The sequence below is a fragment of the Acipenser ruthenus genome, chromosome 1 (genome assembly GCF_902713425.1).
Source record: "Acipenser ruthenus chromosome 1, fAciRut3.2 maternal haplotype, whole genome shotgun sequence".
Lineage (NCBI taxonomy): Eukaryota > Metazoa > Chordata > Actinopteri > Acipenseriformes > Acipenseridae > Acipenser > Acipenser ruthenus.
The window spans coordinates 18,589,918-18,610,482 of NC_081189.1; the positions used below are offsets into that span (position 1 = coordinate 18,589,918).

Sequence of the window (20,565 nt, forward strand, 5' to 3'; positions counted from 1 at the left end):
TTAAGTACTTATACACGTCCAGCTTTTACTTTTTGGTGAGAGGATGCTTATTATTGTTTCTACCCATACGGAAAAATAATATATTTTAGTATATGCCAAAGCAATATATATATATATATATATATATATATATATATATATATATATATATATATATATATATATATATATACATGGTACTATATTCTCATCTCTTTCCTAAATATATGCTGTATAGTGCAATATATTTTAAATATATTCTCATATATTTCAGAAAACATTCAAAGTATATTGCGGTACATTCCTACAAGAATGCAAGATATATTTTATAGATGACAGAATTCTAAAATATATTTTGGATTTCATCAAAATATATTGCAATAGATTCTAAAAAAACAAAGGCTCCTTTGCGTGCCGTGGTGTGCCCACACTGTTTCTGTGACAAACACATTTTCTTTAGTGCATTTTAACAATTCTTAAAACGTTATCCCTGGTCTAAATTTAATTCCTTACCAGACATTATATTTCACTGATATAGGAAAGCAAAGGAACACGTGTATATTACAGTTTTCTATTATTATTATTATTATTATTATTATTATTATTATTATTATTATTCAAACTGCTGTACCATCTGGTTATGCTGGCACTAGTGCCCAGGAACCAGCAGCCGTTGCTTAGGGAATTGCAGAAGACAATGAAGAGGAGTCCAGCATGTAGATGTTGATTATGAAGAATGAGAAGGATGAAGAGTAAAGATGGTTAGCTGTTGTGAGCATGTCATTGAAACACCAGTGAAGTGTGGTGCCTGCCTGGTGACACCAATCCTCCAAGCCCTAGGCTGAAAGAGGACCAATGGGTGAGGTGCTTAAATAAGTAACAGTCTGCGTTTGCTTTTATCACACTTGTAATGGGTTTGTATAGGGCAGGATGTTGACAGCCGTTGGCTTGTGCCCATGCCTGGCTAAACATAGGATGGTTTTCTCACTTGTCTTTTTCTATTTAAACAACTTTTCAATGAATAGACTCTTTGTATCCTGCTCATATTTCCTAATCACTGAAAAGTCATTTCCATGGAGTTACTTAGTTATGTCTTTCTTTTTGGTTTGCAAGCTTCACAAACAGCACTGCTGTTTTTCCATCTGACTCCTTACTGTGTTTGTAGCTGGAAACATTACCACAATATTATTACAAGAGATTCTTGCGAGTTTATTTCACAACAGCTACATCCATATTGAGAAAAAAATAATGCAGTCCACATTTGGCATTACAAGAGATTATGGACCAGTTTGGCCTCATTACTCCAGTCCATAATCTCTGGTAATTCCTGATGTGGAGGATATTATTGCTTAATTAATTATTTGTGCTTCACAGTTGCTGAACACCTTGAACAGAGACAGGAGAGCAGGGAGGACAAGCAAGCTTTGTTACATTCGTCTCTGTGAATTGCTTCATAAAAGGGTCCAACGTGTTTACGTTTCCAGAACAACATCATAAAAAGATGATTCGGACAAGGCTCCTGACTTAAATATTTTGTAAGCATTCCTTTTAGAAAACACTCTTTGTCTGTTCTGTCTAAGGTTTTGTAAATGGACCTTTCACAGAAACTGTACAAAAACGCCAGACCAAATCACTGTACAGTAATTAGTAGAAATATGTCAGTGTGAATAGCTCTGCTGAGGCTGGATATCCAATGATTACTGGAGACTGGGCCTCCACGTGTACATGCTTCAGCTTTAACTACTATTGGGCAAAGCTTTGGATGTGACCTCATGTATGCTAACAGTACAGTGCCCTACATAAAATCTGTGTCTGTTTGCATGATTACACATTATCTGCTATGTGTGTAACTCTGGGAATCTATTTTGGAATTGACACTGTTGTAATGGGGGATTCGGGGACGCAGTGAAAACTAAGAAGTTGTCACATGTGTAGTCTCTCGACCTGGATGCTGGTGTGCCCTAATTGCGCAGAAAGTTCTGGAACTCCCACACAACTTCCAGTAAACAGAAGCAAAACTGACCTGGCATGCACTGCTTCACACCAAGCAGCACAAATGAGACCAACTGCTACATGTCAACGTAGGTGAACAGCAGGCTGTAATCTCTCTCTGCTCTAGAGAGCAATTACACTTCAGGAATAATCTAGAAACCTCAAGGTGACCGTTTCTAATCTTTTTCGATAAATTGATTTTAAATATAAAACCATCTGAATGAAAATAAAACCTTTACTCTATGGTGGTCAAGGGATAGTAGGAATGGAATGTTAGTCCTTTTTTATGCCAGTAGATTTCATTTTCCACTTAGAAAAATGAGCCATGGTAAAAGCAAAATAAAGTGTTGTAAATCATAGTGAAAAACATGGTAAAGAGTAGAAAGGTATGTTAAAGCATGTTAAACCCACAGTAATGCATGGTAACCTTTCGTAGATGCATCCATTGTGTATTGCATTAGTAAAATATATAAACCGCTGGGCAAATACCTTTATATGGGTCCCTGGAGAAAACAAGTTTTGATTATGACAAAAACGATATGTCAGGCCAAGAGCCAGCAAGACTGGTACTTCTCTTATGACGTACAAAAAGCTTAAATGTGGAGCCTCTTTGTTGTATTTTTTTATATATTTAATTTTCAAGCAGGTCCTCGGTATCATGGAAATAGCTATAAATTGGATTTTTTTAATTTACCAAGCATAAATGTCTACAAACGTATACAGTGCAGGTGCCTATAAATCATATAGTCAGTGTAGGGAAGGCAGTGTATAGGCTTGTTTAAACTGAGAATTCACAAGACAACCTGAGGATATTTTTCATCCTGCTGCTCTGATTACAAACCCATTTCAATGTCATCCTCGGGCCAGAGAGAAATGTTCATTTCTGCAGATTCTTCATGTCTGTGGGATTTTGTCAGTTTAAAATAGAGCACCCATAAACCCCCCCCCCCCCCCCACCCCCCCGGAGCATCAGGTCAAATCGTCTTTATGGAGATTAAACACCGTAGATCCTACTGTGATTCTGCCTTATTCGATCACTGCACAGTGGAACAATAACCCCATTGTCTCCTTAACATTTTTATGCAACTCACAAAATCAGTTTTACAGATTACTGGGATGGAAATACATATTTTTGAAATCATATTTTAAAAATGTAGAGCAAACCGTTTAAAAAAAACAACATTTCACTCATCCAGTCATCAAAGCAACTCGTGAATGTGAAAAACAAAACAGACATCCACCTACGCAGTTCTAGTACGCCCTTCAGAATTTAAATTTGAATTCACACACCCTTCAAAAAAAAAAAAAAAAGAGAAAAAGCAAAGCAAACAGCACCATCTCATATTTGCAGTATTTATTGAAAATAAAAACTTCAGAATTCTACACAACAGCCAATGATACTTAAGCCAACACATTGATATTGAAAGCCTCTGGTTTACGAAATCACATTTTGGCATTACTAAATGTTACTTTTACAACAGACCAAAAGAAAATTCAGATAGCTACTTCCTTTCTCAAAGTGCACGCGTGCCTGAAAGCAGTGCGTTGAAAACACGTTTGAAAAGGAGACATTTAGAGCTTCCACGTAGGGAGGTGTATATTTAAAAAGCAAGTGAAGGCAGTAACACCACAAGCAAGTAAAAAGACAAAAGACATAATGCAACTTTGTTCATTTGTTGAGTTCCATTATAGCTAAAATACAGAACGTAGCTTCTACATGACATATATGAAATGTCCAGTAAGGAAATTGTGTATTTTGGCATTGTTGAAAGCTGTTTTACAATCACTTAAAAGTCAGACATCTGTAAATCAGATGGCTCGCTCTTCAAAGGACACCATTTCCTTCGACACATTTAAATTAAAAATCATCACAATATATATATATGCAGATCATAAAGCACTCTGGACAAGAGAGAATACTTTGAGCAAAAAATACAGTACATGAAAGGAACAGCCCGGTACGTCAGTAAGTTAAAATGTCTCAAAAATAAAAAATGAAATTATGAAAAAAAAAACCACTCTATCCCTCTGTAGTTGCATTTCAGTGTGGACATGTGCAGTCCATTGTTTGACACCTATTTCAAGCTACTATAGATTTTGAATGTGTATTTTTGTATGAATTCATTATGTGTTCATCTTAATTTTTTATTGAACGTAAACCTTCAGCCCCCAATGCAAGGCTCTTGGTGTTTCAATACTGGCATTAATATAAGGTTTCTTACATTGGCAATGGCAGTTTTAAACCCCCCAAGAAGGAAATTCTATTTTTTTATTAGCGGTTCTCAGTTTAACTGGGTTTAACACTGATGAGAACTGGGTTCAATCTAAATGACAGCACTACTGCAGCCAGTGTGGTGCTATAGAAGATGAATGTATTAATGCTTTAGAGCATTTACATGTCTTTGTCTTTAATTTAATTACTATATAACGTTTTCTGTTTGTAAAGAATATGCTTGCTTTTCCATGGATGTTTTAAACAACATCTTAGGGCATGTCAGGTGGACACTATTTACTTATAAATTGTGCATATCTTTTGTTTTTGCTCACACTTTGGGTTGATGACTCATGGTTATTTTGACCACTAATAAAAAAATATATATTATAAGAATCAGGGTAAGCTGTAAATCATTAACTCATTTCAGCTTTTCTCATAGTTATGAATTTCCCGAGAGGAATCCTTAGGAAGGAAAATATGTAATTTGGTCAATTTGTTTTTAGTGCACCTAGTGTGCTATCTAACTACTTCTTGAATTATCATAGCAACCCCTCCCCCCACCATGTTAAAGATCTGATGATTCCAGGTCCAGTTCAAGTTCGGGTCTAGTTAAGTGTGTTAAGTATGAACCTTGACCTGAATCATCAAGACTACGCCTTGAGAGCCCCTCTGAGGCTGCAGGGGACAGCATTTATTCCACTGCTATTCTTAACATCCCATTCTGTTCACTTTATGTTCACATTTAAAAAATAAATAAAAAGAAAACTACACCTTAAAAGGAGGGGGGGGGGGGGGTTGGAAACACATAGTTGATAGTTTGAAATTACAAATGTATCCTAAAAGATCACAACAGCTGAATTTCTTATTTTTATTTCTTTTTTTACAGAATGCAAGGCTTTAGTCTTCTTCTTGTTCTTCTTCGTTAGGTGTTGAGTGTTTTCTTCAGGAGCTGCCGTCCCCAGTTCTTTTCTTGCGGGCCTCGATGATTTCTTTGGAGGCTCGTTTCCGGTCGCTCGCCAGGCCCAGCCAGCACATGAGATCAATGAAACACGTGGTCGGGTTCAGCCGCAGCCCGAACTCGCTGGTGGAGTAGTCAAAGGGAAAGGTGTGGTGGTAGTTGTGGAACCCTTCACCTGTGGCAAAAGACAAACATACCCACATATGCTGAGGGATTCCCAAGGCTTTTATTCTACTTAAAAAAGCAGAGATACAATGAACAACCTCCAGAGCTGAACAATGAACATCAATCATAATGAAAAATATCCTATGGCTTGTACCACATACGGTAAGTTACTGTCAGGACAGTACGCACTTGCCAATTCTTCCTGAGCAACATACGAAGAATCCGACCCTTCCTTACCAACTACGCCACCCAGCTCCTGGTCCAGGCCCTGGTACTCTCCCGCCTAGACTACTGCAACTCCCTCCTGGCTGGCCTCCCTGCGTCCACCACCCGTCCACTCCAGCTCATCCAGAACTCCGCTGCTCGCCTGGTGTTCTCTCTGCCTCGCTTCTCCCACCTCTACCTCCTTTACGCTCCCCTCCCTCCAGAGCCCGCTCCTTCTCCACCCTCGCCCCGCAGTGGTGGAATGACCTTCCTACAGATGTCAGGACTGCCCAGTCCCTGACCACCTTCCAGCGCCTCCTCAAGACTCACCTCTTCAGACACCACCTGTAGAACTCCTCTTTTCCCTCTGGACACTTTATCACTCTTCCTTAAATGCGCTTTACTTGCTCTTATCTGCCCCTATTTTACTGCATTTAATCCTGTACTTTAGAGTATTGTAATCTGTCAAGTGTTATTTAATCTGTAGTATTTTGTATTTAATTATATCCTGATGTAACTATCACTGACACTGTTATCTGCTCCGTTATTGAATCATATTTTGTCATACTTGTACTTGCTAGAACCAAAGTCATTGTATTTATCTTGCTCTTAATTGTATTATTACTTGTACTGTGATTCTTGAAATGTATTTTTGTTTACAACTGTAAATCGTCCTGGATAAGGGCGTCTGCTAAGAAATAAATAAATAATAATATATGAGATTGTTCCAAACAGATTTGGAATTTAGGCTATGATTTAGAAATTAAGTTTTCCTACTAACCAATGGCTCCGAATGTGACAAATCGGTTCTCCCTGGGACTGATGCTCTTGTCGTACGGCCGGTTGCCATACATGTGTGCAGCGCTGTTCACCAGCCAGGTGACGTTCAGGCACATGGTGTAGCGCAGGATGGAGGCCAGGAAGAAGGAGTTCCACAGGCTCTCTCCCCAGAAGTAGCAGGGCACCAGGGTAGGGAGCATGAAGCACATGAGAAGCACAGAGCTCTTGTAATACCTGCACAACACAGCAAGGACTTGTCAGCACAGCAGACTGGCACCAGCAAGATTCAAACAGCAGCACTACAATACAATTAGAGTAACTGAACAGGGATCAGTGTGGGGAGAAAAATCACAGCAACAAGTTCAACAAAAGAGAACCGTTGTTAGCTGTGTCCTTGTAAGATTATTTAGTTATTTTATTGACAGAAAACGTTATGCTATTCTTTGTTTTATTTTGTGTTCAGTTATTACCAGTTTTGTAAAGGAGATTGAGCTATTATTCAGACTTCAGACACCTGAAGCAAGCAATTACTCTGTTCTGCACTGTACATTATCCCTTACACAGATTTTATCAGAAAAACAAAGGTAACAAATCATGTTCTAACAAATTAGCAATTCATAGAGAGACCATGCAAAATTTTTCAGCTAAAAATAATTTCCAAGGCTTTTGTTTTTTTACAACCCTCATCTGCAAGGATAAATGATTAATATTTGGTCACATTGCCTGTGGACTTCATTAGCACTTTACTATTTAAACTAACTTGCACAAAACAAAAACGGCATTCTAATGAAATTCACTGTGAACCTAAATGATATGAAATAGCTTGGCAAGCACTAGAATGAAATTCTTGTGCGCCTTAGTCTCGCTAAGTAGAAGTAACACGCAGTGATGAGCTGTGATCTTGTGTGTGAAGCCTGACTGCCCATCATGAACGAAACTAAGTGGGATTTGCCATGCAGTGCACAGCACACAAGTCCTTACCCCCTTTCATTGAGCCTCACCCCTGGCAACACCACCCTGACCATTCCCCTGGGGCTATCATCCTCCCAGTCCAGAGCCCTAAATCGCCACCCAAATCCAGAAATGCAAAAGTACACAATGTTCCATCATAGGGTTACCAGACGTCCCAGCAAAAGTGGGATTGTCCCAGCTTTCTGCCTTCATTTTTCCCCCCTGTCACATTTTTTATAAGTACAACACGGTAGCAGTGCGCTTAGCAAGTTGACAGCACAGTAATTTATTATACAAAAAAAGAAGACATTTATGGATTGCCTGTTCAATAATTTAGATTATGTGTTTAATAATTAATATTCTCTTGGCTAGTTTTTTTTTTGTTTGCTTTTTTTATTTTATCTTGGAAGTGTCACCAGCCCAGTTAGCCTTTTAAGTTAGTCCCTATTGTGTTCTGATAAACACAGTCATTTTATAACTGATTTCAAATGTATACAGTATAAACACCCACTGTTTCATTCTTAAATTAAGACTGTTATTACTATATACTTATTTTAACTGCTTCAGAGTTGATACAGCTTCAAGGAACTGAAATCCCAGTTTTTCAATCTGGAAATCTGGTAACCCTATTCCATCAACTTGTCTATGAGTTACTGTGTGCCAAAGAAAGTGTTTAGAGAAGAAAAAAGAAGGCTGACAAAAATGTTTCCCCCATGACGAGACAGGAGTAATACTACAAGAAAAACTGTAGATTTCATTACAGCAACTAACCCTATTACTCCACCCTATACCCTTCTTGCTCAATTACCATCTTTGACTCCTGTTTGTTAAATATGAACTGAACTAAGCTGTTGTTTGTAGAGAAAATCACATTCCACACAAATACAACTCAACTGATCGAGAGCACAAAAGCAGGACTTTTCATTTTTCAGGTTAGTTCATTTTACATTCAATTTGTTGTGCAGACTTCAGTGGAATGGGTTTTTTTTGTCACAAGCTATGGTACCAATATTGCAACAGATTACACAAATTCAATTGAATTAAAATGTGCCTCTGCGCTGTGTGACACAACATAGGCTCTGCACATGGGTGACTTTGTAGGCTCACATGGTGATGGCATTGTGTGACTGTCTAAATGTGGGAGTGATTGGTTGACTGTGTAAGTGACTGGGAGAAAAGTGTGGAATGTAGTCAGGTGGGGACTGAATAATTCACTGTCAGTCAGCCCTGGCCACATGGTATAAAAGGGTGTTTGTTGGGGGAGTGTGTTGGAGAATGTGAGAAGAGAAAACCTGTGTGGAGCAAGTTTCTATGAGAGAGAGAAGCCTCTGTGGCATGTTTGTTTGGAACATTTATAATTTATACTTTCCGGCCCTCAAGCCAGTCTTTTGTTTGTTTATTAGGTTTTTAAATGAAACCCGACTTTCTTTGTTCCTGAACCAAACTGTGTCCTTGTTTGTGTGTACGGGACCCCTGAAGACTGTACTACACAGGCACAGCAAGCCCTTGGAATAGTGACAGCTGTTATATTCCTGAGGATAGGGTACAGGACTGTAATTATAAAGTGAGGATTTGTCACCAGATGAACTCAAAAGCATGATTTTAATAATCATTTTCAAATATGTGCCTGCTAAGCTTTGCTTATTCTATTTCAATCTCATCAACACCTTTAGCAGAGATCTCGAGTAAAAAGAAAAAGAGAACACAATGCTTATCAAATATCACACAGAAAACACTTTGGATAACGGTGTAGAAGTGGTGTACCATGTGTCAAAAAAATAATGAGCTAAGCGTGAATCTTAAAGTCCTTGTCACCACCTGCAGATCTGGATGCGAAGAACACCTTGATGAAATGCAGCCCATACATTACTCTCTCTCTCTCTCTCTCTCTCTCTCTCTATATATATATATATATATATATGTGCATGTGTGTGTGTGTGGGGGGGGGGGGTAATGTATATTGTATATACGTACAAAAGATCAGGTGGCATAAATAAGAGAATAACAATTGTCAACAGATCAACAAAATATAAAGGCAAGGCACATTAATTAAATCCAAAAACAACCTGCCAATGTCGTGAAGTAAATGTCAAGCTGTAACCTTCACTGTCCTTTCAAACTTGTTCATTTCTATTTCTTTCCACTCGCCACGGAATTTGCACGTCAAACCTTTTTTTTTTCGATTTTCCGACTAGTATCAGCCACGCTTTTATTTATCCATGTTCTATCCATCGTTGACGCTTTCACAATATATATTCATATACTTATAATACATACACTTCTTTCAGCCGCTCAATTCCCGCCGCACAAGCCCCGCCCCTATTACCTGAATGTACGGCGGCTGTCTACGTGGAAAGGGACCATAAAAAGGGGGTTACTCAGGAGCAGACATTCTGGGCATTGCAAATGGAAAATACATGGATAAATATTGAAGCGGACACACGCGTCACAGCAGGAATACAAAGTTGACCAAAACGCAGAAGTCATCATTGTTCCATAGGTTTTACAGGAATATTTTGGGTTTGTTTGTTTTAAAATGAGATATAATTACATCCAGGATTACATACAGTATTACACAACAGCAATAAACCTGCAAGCAAAAAAGAATGCCCCGTCTCTCCTGAAATACTCACTTCCGTTGAAACACCACAACGGGGTCGGCCATCAGGTCGCTGAAGTCCAGCTTCTTCCCCTTGTCGATGACGTCGCGGTGCTTCCTAATGAACAGCCAGCCCACGTGGGAGAAGAAGAAGCCTCGCGTGGCGTTGTGTGGGTCGGCGTCTGTCTCGGAGTACTTGTGGTGCACTCTGTGATCCCGTGACCACTCGAAGATGTCGTTCTGCACAGAGAGAGAGCAAGCAATGAACTCATCTTTCATCTCTGGAAGTTCAAATCCAGCCTAGGCCACTAGTGGAATGAGTTTGGTCGCAGCGTAATCTGGATGCAACTTCGCTTGAATGAAAAAAGACATGCAATGACAGGAAGGGCATGGAGACTGAACTGCTTCTTCACAGCCTCAAAGAGTGCGGTCCCTCCAAAGAGCCTATACTGACCCTGCTTCTTTACAGCCTCAAAGAGTGTGGTCCCTCCAGAGCCTATACTTCCCTGCTTCTTCACAACCTCAAATAGTGTGGTGTACTTCCAAAGAGCCTATACTGCCCCTGCTTCTTCACCGCCTCAAAGAGTGCGGTCCCTCCAAAGAGCCTATACTGACCCTGCTTCTTCACAGCCTCAAAGAGTGCGGTCCCTCCAAAGAGCCTATACTGCCCCTGCTTCATCACAGCTTCAGAGTGTGGTCCCTTCAAAGAGCCTATACTGCCCTGCTTCTTCACAACCTCAAAGAGTGTGGTCCCTCCAAAGGGCCTATACTGCCCCTGCTTCTTCATAGCCTCAAAGAGTGCGGTCCCTCCAAAGAGCCTATACTGCCCCTGCTTCTTCACAGCCTCAGAGTGTGGTCCCTTCAAAGAGCCTCTACTGCCCTGCTTCTTCACTGCCTCAAAGAGTGCGGTCCCTCCAAAGAGCCTATACTGCCCCTGCTTCTTCACAGCCTCAGAGTGTGGTCCCTTCAAAGAGCCTCTATTGCCCTGCTTCTTCACAACCTCAAAGAGTGCGGTCCCTCCAAAGGGCCTATACTGCCCTGCTTCTTCACAGCCTCAAAGAGTGCGGTCCCTCCAAAGAGCCTATACTGACCCTGCTTCTTCACAGCCTCAAAGAGTGCGGTCCCTCCAAAGAGCCTATACTGCCCCTGCTTCATCACAGCTTCAGAGTGTGGTCCCTTCAAAGAGCCTATACTGCCCTGCTTCTTCACAACCTCAAAGAGTGTGGTCCCTCCAAAGGGCCTATACTGCCCCTGCTTCTTCATAGCCTCAAAGAGTGCGGTCCCTCCAAAGAGCCTATACTGCCCCTGCTTCTTCACAGCCTCAGAGTGTGGTCCCTTCAAAGAGCCTCTACTGCCCTGCTTCTTCACTGCCTCAAAGAGTGCGGTCCCTCCAAAGAGCCTATACTGCCCCTGCTTCTTCACAGCCTCAGAGTGTGGTCCCTTCAAAGAGCCTCTATTGCCCTGCTTCTTCACAACCTCAAAGAGTGCGGTCCCTCCAAAGGGCCTATACTGCCCTGCTTCTTCACAGCCTCAAAGAGTGCGGTCCCTCCAAAGAGCCTATACTGACCCTGCTTCTCCTATCTCTGTTCTGCGGCTAAAGAGAAAACTACAAAGCGGTATTTAATTCAATATGTTAATGTGACATTATTCATCAGGTTTCATTCGACTTTATGAAGCAAAATTACAGTAGTTAATTATATAGGGTGATGCAAAACTTTTGGCCACACTATAAGCCTTGTATGCTATTACATCTCATACATGGAAAACATACAAACTCTGGAAAAAACAAAAACAACATTTAAAAATAAAATAAAACACACTTGCATTGTTATACTGCTCAGGTCTGCTAATGGCTGTTTTTATACTCAATTAAATAGACTTTGAAAGCTCTTTAAACCAAACCTTTTGGAATTATAATTGCTGTGTTTTTTTTTTTCTAAGAAAGGATCTGTAGTGAAAAGCTTTGTCAGTCTGTCTGTCCCGTTTGCGGTGCAGCTGTGTTCTCTAGTGCTCACAGAAGAGCGGAGTTGAGAGGTTTCCAAGGGGATGCTTTGACAGCCGTTCTTTATCTCATTCAGTGCTGTTCCTTCTTTGGCATGGCCCTCATGGTTTAAACCTCCAGTCTCGTAACAGCTAGTTAGCAATTATCAGTGCAGCAGAACCTGGGGGGTTGCCTCTTACTCTACTAACCTGGAAAGCCATAGAGTTGGCTGCAGCCAGGAATATCCTCAGGGGCAGTTTCGCTTTATAAGATCTGTGGCTCCACAATCGATGAGCCCCAGCGGTCACCCCCAGAGCCGTGACCAAGAAGCACAGATACGCTGCAAAACACAAAAGAGCCCTCGAGTTAGTGGGGTCCCTGCTCTGACTGAGGTGCTCCACGAGAGCCAAGCTTTTACATTGCTGCTAATCTGGATGATACAGTAGATTTTTTTGTTTTTCTGTTCTCTCCCAAACATGGGCATCATGATTTTGGATGTAATGCTTGGTAATGGTCAACAATGTTACTATTATACTGAATGTCTGTCACAACTAGCAGTATCAGCGCTGTGTAATTTATAAAATATCCTTTTTAAATTAAACCACGGGTGTCAAACTCCAGTCCTCGAGGGCCGTGGGGTCTTCTGGTTTTCATTCCCACTTAAGTTCTCAATTAACACAATTGATCTAATTATTTGTTCAATTGGACATATAGAATATTTTTCAAGGTCTTTTACCGTTGATGATTTAGAAAATGCACTTGATTTAAGTTACATGACCTATGAAACACTTTGAGGCCTGGAGAGAAGTGTTAAATGTGTTCATTTAATCAAATAATTAGTTTGATAGTTCAAAACCACTTACCTGAATATGTTGAGATTTTGCTTGGACATTTGATATTACTCTGTTATTACTCTGCCGTAGCAACTTTTACTTTTCCTGCTATTGACCGACACCTGTGTAATGTGTTGTTTATAACACTGGAGGGGTAGATCCCTGACACCTGTGTAATGTGTTGTTTATATCACTGGAGGGGTAGATCCCCACACCTGTGCAATGTGTTGTTTATATCACTGGAGGGGTAGATCCCCACACTGTGTAATGTGTTGTTTATATCACTGGAGGGGTAGATCCCCGACATTTGTATCATACTTTATTCCTGTTACATCACTTACACTAGGAACTATTAACATGGGCATCATTGTTTTGACATCATCATGGCTAATATTATACCACTAGTCACCCTATTCACAATAATGGTCAGCGATGTGTCAGCGCACCTTATCGGGACGCCTCAGGAGAAGGAAACATATCCCGAATAAGCGGCTGTCCCAACTAAACGAGAGGCAGTTGAGACGACCTTAGTCACACTTTTTTTGTTGCTTGATGAAAAGAAAAAGAATGAAATCACACCACATTATGATTAAATGTTAAATACGTAATTTAAAATACGAGTCAATGTTTGTTTTTTTATTCCTAAACAAAATGAATCGCTGTTTTTTTAATTTCTACACAAAAGGAAAAAGAATGAAACCACATCTTATCACAAGGTGAGGCACCTGCCATGTTGGCACCCTAACTTTCTTTGCAACAATAGTCTGAGAAACCACAGAAGACTCATAGATATATCCTTCTATATCTATGAGGAAACTCCTCCTCCTTCAAGAGTTCAACGTGATTTACGCAATTTACGCAAGTCACAGCGTAATCACGTACTCACTGCACTGTGCTCATAGTTGCCAAGTCCGCTTATAATAAGCGGGATTGGGCTTATTTTTATTGAGAGTTGCTTTAATTTTTTGAGGGTCGCAGGTTTTTTTGTAATAGGTGACGTGACTTCAACAGTTAAAATGGTTGTAGGAGTGGTTTTGGTGATTGACTGGTGTCAATGTATGTGCACGTCATTAGAAACAAATATGGAATTTGTATAACCACCCCCACTCCTCTCCCTCTGAAATGAGTTGGGCTTGTTTTGAAAGGCTGTGCCTCTTTTTATTCTCGTGACACTTGGCAACACTGACTGTGCTACGCAACCTGTCTTGCTCTGAAATGCAGCCTCTGTTCATCATTTGAAAATACTGTAACCCAATTAAATGAAGTGACGTCCCAATTAAATGACATAAATAACACTGGAAAGAACCGTCTCCAGAGTTGTATTCCATTTAAACAGCAATCCCGATTATCAGGATCCCGATTAGGCGGTGCTGCCTGTATTGCTTACTGCATGTCTGGCATCACTAGCAGAAGCAGTTTAGACCTGAGAAGGAGCTGCAGGCTGACAGGAATGGATGTTGGCTCTTGATCTCCAGTTCTCCTGAGTGGGCTGCAGGGGCTGAGGTGACATTCAAACTGGGAATTTCAATTCGGGGGCATTTCAAAGGGAGTAAAATACACAACGGGAGCATGTAAATGAAAGAAAGATGATGTTCTGTAGACTGCAAGGTTATAAGATTAGTTTGGGGACCATTACAGAATTTGTTATCTGTCTGTTTGATCATTTTTTTAAAAAAAGGCCAATTCAAAAACATCGATTAGGATCTATTTAAATGATGTGTCGATTTCTGCTATCACAATCCAAAGCCTAGTTCTGAAAAGAAATCGTGTTATTTAGCATAACTGATGTAACTAAGTGCTGCCTGGTACCACGAGGACTACATTTGGTTAAAATGTCTAAACTGGAAGCACAAAATTAAGTTTATCTCATAAACAGCATTAGCCATCAGGATCAAAGGCACCATTAAGCATATCTAGGTGGGAGATCCCAGATTATTTTGCCTAAAACAGTTTCTAAAATTAGAATTACAGAGTTTAGATTAAAAGCAAGTGTAAAACTTTACCAAGCAGTACATTACAGAGGAGCACCAAACCATTTATCATGTCATATACTTATATTTTGAGCAATTGTTTTCTCGTCTATCTTTGAAACTGTTTGACTAATATGGAGCTCATTTGAATGTGAACTCAAATGGGTCATTTCTAAAAATGTTTATATAACCTACAGATCCATTCAAACCCCCCAAAATATTATTTTAAAGTATTTTTCAATAAATGTTCAAATGTATTTATGTTTTATGACTTTGTTATGAGTTCATCTATGCCTGTTACCCTTATCAATGTTACCCTTACTGTAGTAAACCATGGTAAAAGCTTTTTACAGATAATCCATTGTAATACCATTATCCCTGCAGTGTTATAAACCCTCCATTGTAATACAGCGTTTGGGGTTAACAGCAGCGCTGTTTCCTGCACTGTTCCGCTTCACTGGATGTTGGGGAACAATAACAAGGAATCAACGAAACAAAGCAGCAGCAGGCAGGGAGATAACAACACTGTTATGAAGCCTCCTACACAGCTATAAAAATATCTTTAATAAACCAGGGCTGCTTGGTTCTAAAGGAATAGATGCCCCTGTGCAAATCATGCTGGAGGTTATGTGCCATGGAACAGAGTGCCAGCCAGTAATCTGACAGCCCTATAGAGGTTTAGACAGATGTCATCTACAGCATTTCCTTTTATATTTCGGTTGAATCATCCTGAAGAATAAACCATGCCAGTATCCCACTACTTCAAAGAGACCCCACTTCTTTCAACTACACTCCATTAGCTTTGTTGTCCAAACACTGCACACCAACATACCCTGCATATACTGTACAGTGAACAATAAATCAAAAGAACAACATAATGTGGTGCGGATTCGCTGTTATCACAGTCCGGTCCCTCTCACAAGGCAGGTTTTCATAATCCAGCAGGGAGCAAGCAGGCAGCCAGACCCACAGAAATGAAGTTCAGTGCTCCATTAGCTTGTTTTTTTTTTCTATAAAGAGATGGATTGAATCAAAATCGAAGTGTCAAAAGTGTTTTCTCTTTCTAGCTAATTGTCAAAGCCTCACAAACTGTGTCATTCTCCCTTTGCTTTTTACACTGATCATTGACAATACACACACTTTAAAAATGAATTGCAATATTTGCATTGTTTTATTATATTTTTGCCAGGAAATGTATATCAATAGAGCTGAAAGAGGTGCAGTCAACATATCCGCTCAACGGTTATAGTAGGATTTTTGTTTTACCCTGTTTGGTTTTACTTCGTGGAAACATCATGAAAGAATTTTTTTTTTTTTTATCATTTAAAACTTTTGTGTACATCCAAAAAAAGGTCAGCTCTAATATACATCCAAATATTAAACTTAACTCTAATATATATACTGTATATATAACATTCACAACCAAAAATACTGTGGCACAGAAATAACACTGAGCTTCACAGTGGTTAGTCTGCAGGGATTTCATTATTCAATTTTGCTCAGTTTTTTTTTTTCTGTGAAGTTACCAACCTAGTAAGCACTCCAGTTAATTATCTAACTTGTATTGTTACATTTACATTTTGTGGTCCTTTCAGAAAAAGAAACATAAACAAATTTATATCGAGAAAAATAAGGTCTATACTATGTATTTGCTTATTTACAGATAATTATGGTCTTTTTTTTTTACTTCCCTGAGCCCTTGTTTCCATAGAGACCAGGCACTCACAGTCTAGCTGTTTCCACAGTTTAGCATTACATGAAGCACATCCGCCACTGCCTGTTCTATTGCACAGTGCAAACAGCATCACTAATAATATAATCAAATACACAGCTTATCCACTGAACTGACCTTTCACTTAGTTTGATTTATGACAATTTCCATAAACAAAGCTCTTTACTGAATGAACTTTGGTGAATGCAATAACAAGACTAACACAAAGCAACATAATTAGGGTTATAAAACACATGATTCACGTGGAACTGAAGTGCATTTTGAAGGGTCTTTCTTTTCCTTTTATTACAGCTCTCCGGCTGGATTGCTGTTACTCTCATGTTTCTTGTATGTACTGCAGTAGGGCAGCAGGTTGGAGCCTGTGATGGATGCCTGTTAGCAACACTCGCCATAATTCCCAAAACGGATTCACAAGCTATCCCAAATCTTTTTTTTTTTTTTTTTTTACCCAAGATGAAAAGTATTTTACTCTAATTCTCATAGCGTCACTCATTTTGAGGCTGTTCCTCATGAAATCAGGTTATGGGAGAATTTGTGCATAGAGCACCTACTACCACCGTCTGTGAGATCTGCTGTTTTTTCCCCATTGTGACCCAAATTGATTTGTAACAGTGAGGTGCATCTCTTTCAAGTCTGTTAACAATGTATGCATTTCTATTGTTACCATTAGCAGCTGTTACCCCTGATCCTCTTTTCATTAAATTGTTTTTTTTTTATTTTTAAACATTTTTCTCTTAAAGAAGAGTTATTTACCCCCCCCACCCCCCCCAAAGGAAAAAGAAAAAAACCCCAAAAATCCTGAACACAACGTATGGAATAATTTGCATGCAATATAAATAATATAATAAATATTCATGCGAAGTGTTTTCATATTCTGGGTTTTGCTGTATGGGATATGTGCATATTCTTATAATATTATATTAGTTGCTGCGTAACTCTCTGTACAAAGCTCTAGTTCGTACTGGCTGCTCACTGCCTACATTAAATATTTGGGTTTATTGAATGCATTGACTGGCACTCTTTAGTGTCACAAACCTCTGCAGCAGCCATCTACTATTAATCACAAATCACTTGTGTGTAATTGAACTGCAATTAATCAACGACGTGGTATAATTACAATTAAGCAGCTGTGCCAATGTTCAACTACCATTACAATTACAATTACATTGTAATTACAATTAATTACGAATTACACAATTACAATTGTGACTGACCCCAGGTCTGTTGGATGTAGACCGATTTGTAGTGCTTAATTCCTGGACTGAGTTGTTTTATGGAAATGCAGTGTATATACAGTACTGCCACCTTCTGGACACCTTATCACACTCTCTAAAATTAGATCACACTCTCTAAAATTAATTACAAACTATTACTCAATGTTCTGTAGTGTGGATCATCTGTATGGGAATATAGTTTATAATGTTTTAAATCTGCTTTAATAAATACCAGCCTGGTAAACTGCGATTGTAAAATTGATAATACAGTACATTAATGACTTGCAATGGGATTTCTAATAGATTTTCACTTTTTTTATTTCTTGCTCTTATCTCCTCTATAAGGGCGCTCTCGTTACATAAGATCACAAGTCTATTTGCGTGACTATTCGGTAGATGTGGCTACTGCTGCTTTAGATTGAGCAAAACTGAACCAATAACTGGTGGTAAACAAGAACTGTAGGTATGTCTTGAGAAGTGAAGACCAGGCTCATTGGCATGATTACTCCACACTTCAATCTATCACTGAACTCAAATCCCATTATGAGGAAGGCGTGGCCCGACAAGAGTCAACTCACTCATCACCATTAATTACCTGAACAGGAGCTGAGGAGGCACTGGCCTCATTATTTAATGGCCATTAAAGGGTAAATATGTTCTACCCCGGTTGTGTGGTTCACTGTTATTTGTTAAGCAACAAAAAACTACTTTAGTGAACTATAACTACATACATAGATAAATTACTTTTTAATAATAAATAAATAGCATTCCAATTGTGTTTGCTGTCATTACTATTAGCATACTGTAGTAGTAGTAATAATAATAATAATAATAATAATAATAATAATAATACAGGAGGCTGTGTGGTCCTTTGGTTAAAGAAAAGGGCTTGTAACCAGGAGGTCCCCGGTTCAAATTCCACCTCAGCCACTGACTCATTGTGTGACCCTGAGCAAGTCACTTAACCTCCTTGTGCTCCGTCTTTCGGGTGAGACGTAGTTGTAAGTGACTCTGCAGCTGAAGCATAGTTCACACACCCTAGTCTCTGTAAGTCGCCTTGGATAACGGCGTCTGCTAAATAAACAAATAATAATAATAATAATAATAATAATAATAATAATAATAATAATAATAATAATAATAATAATAAGGTAATCCATAATCCTCCAGCGCTAGGATATATTTTAGTAAATCGAAATATATAATACAGCCCACTTGTCTCGACCATTTAATTAATATATTTGATTTACAAAAATTGAACTTTACGTACATATTTAAAAATAATGGTGGATGAACGCAGCACCTGTCGCGAACCAAAGTGTATAAAACGTCTTGTGACGCAGTGCTAGATGGATTAAATATTTATATATAAAAAAAAAAACAAAAAAAAAAACAACGTCTGCTGTTCATAATATGCCAACGGTGTAGTATGAATATGAATATATGCATATATGGTTGCAGTAATAGAAATAAAGTGTGCATAAGTATAAATACAGGGTTATATATATATATATATATATATAAATTATGAAATTGTACATTTTGAGGTGTTTGTTCTATACAATGATAAACAATAAACGGTTTCAGTCATGTTTACGTATAATGTATCATTTATTTATAGTATAATGCTATAATTTGCATCCACAGTTGCTAATAAGTAGGTGTGTGAAATGCTCAAACGCCACAGTAAAATATTACACCCGCGGACCATCAACAAACTCACACAGGCTAGTAATGTTTCGGTGCGTAGGTGTGGGCAGGTGACTTTGTTTTCTTCGACTAAACACAATTTTAAATAAAGAAACGTAAACAAGCAGTCTTGACTCACCCCAGATCCAGGTGAGAGGGTACGCCTTTGGGATGAGCGAGAGAGCATACACCGCTCCAATGTGGTAAAGAGCCATCAGAACAACATTTCTCCAGACAATCTCCTGAGAACGACGGTCTTTGCCATCCCTGCTCTCTGCCGATGCCGCTTGCCTGTCTGCTCCTACACCATTAGAGGATGACACCTCCTCTACATTCTGCATTACACTTTCATCCTCCACCATCACCATCTCTGCATTAAACGAATCACTTGGTTAATCAGGGAAATAAAAAAGTGACTGCAGATCAATGTTCAGGAATATCTGAGAAAATGAAACAGCCGAGTTTTTTTTCTTATAATAACACGAACGAGTGGTAAAAGAGACGAGCATATGTTGCTGGCATCTCATGCATGGTGATGGAGTGGCTGAACTCTCTACAGCTACGCACAGAGCCCTGCATTGCTGCGGCCAATCGCATGCTGCTGACGTGCCGTGCCTCAAAGAGAAAAGAGTCCCTCTCAGAGATGCTTGTGAAACGCTCGTCTGCAACAACGCTTATCTTTAGAGTCTAGACTGAATAAAATGTAAATACATTGAAATTTGTCAAAGTACGTCAAACTTAAAAAAACGTACGCGGTCGTTGAACGGCAATGACTCGTTCGTGCGCTGTACAGGGCGAGGCCAATGTGGCATTTTCCTGTCTAATGTTTATTTTCACCTGATACAGAATGTTATTGCCCGTGTATTTTATTATTCCAACTAAGGGCAGATCTGCAAGCTGTAGAAACAAAAGCAGGGATGGAAGGCAGTGCGTCACTGAGAAGCAAGTGGAAGTACATTAGTGGCTCCCTGCTCTCACCTGCAGGGGCTCTGGAACTGGGAGTGCTGGTGGTGTGGCATGGCTTCCATCATATACAGGGGTTACAGTTTTGTTCAATGGCTTTCAGCGACCCCACTTTAAAAATGGTTCCAGTGCCACTGCTCACCCGTTCTGTCTCCTTGTAATTGCTTCATAGGGTACCCCCTGACCAACTGCTTGTACCACCTCCTTCCTGTACAGAGTGACACATGAATCCCTATGACGTTCCTCTACTGCTGCATTAACTCCTCACATGGGACCCCTGTGTATGAATGACCCTATCTTCACAGCAGGTGCCCTGCTTTGGCCTCCCTGATGTCCTCAA

The 20,565-nt window shown here is 39.5% G+C and overlaps 1 protein-coding gene across 1 annotated transcript; it reads right to left on the minus strand.

Moving 5' to 3' along the window:
* Positions 1-3,310: 3,310 nt before the first annotated feature.
* LOC117970737 (stearoyl-CoA desaturase 5-like) lies at positions 3,311-19,831 on the minus strand. The gene is made up of 5 exons (XM_034918475.2): positions 19,402-19,831; positions 12,034-12,164; positions 9,878-10,083; positions 6,295-6,527; positions 3,311-5,319 (listed from the first exon to the last, which is right to left on the minus strand). The coding sequence occupies exons 1-5, from the start codon at positions 19,628-19,630 to the stop codon at positions 5,129-5,131; spliced, it is 990 nt and encodes a 329-aa protein (XP_034774366.1). The 5' UTR covers positions 19,631-19,831; the 3' UTR covers positions 3,311-5,128.
* Positions 19,832-20,565: the final 734 nt, after the last annotated feature.

What these genes read in the sequence shown, in the direction of transcription:
- LOC117970737 (XM_034918475.2), bottom strand. Translation starts at nt 19,630, where the DNA reads ATGGTGATGGTGGAGGATGAAAGTGTAATGCAGAATGTAGAGGAGGTG. An exon ending in CCCTCTCACCTGGATCTGGG is followed by an intron (nt 12,165 to 19,401) that starts GTGAGTCAAGAC and finishes TGTGTTTTGCAG; the next exon opens with CGTATCTGTGCTTCTTGGTC. An exon ending in TGTCACATTCGGAGCCATTG is followed by an intron (nt 5,320 to 6,294) that starts GTTAGTAGGAAA and finishes CTTTTGCCACAG; the next exon opens with GTGAAGGGTTCCACAACTAC.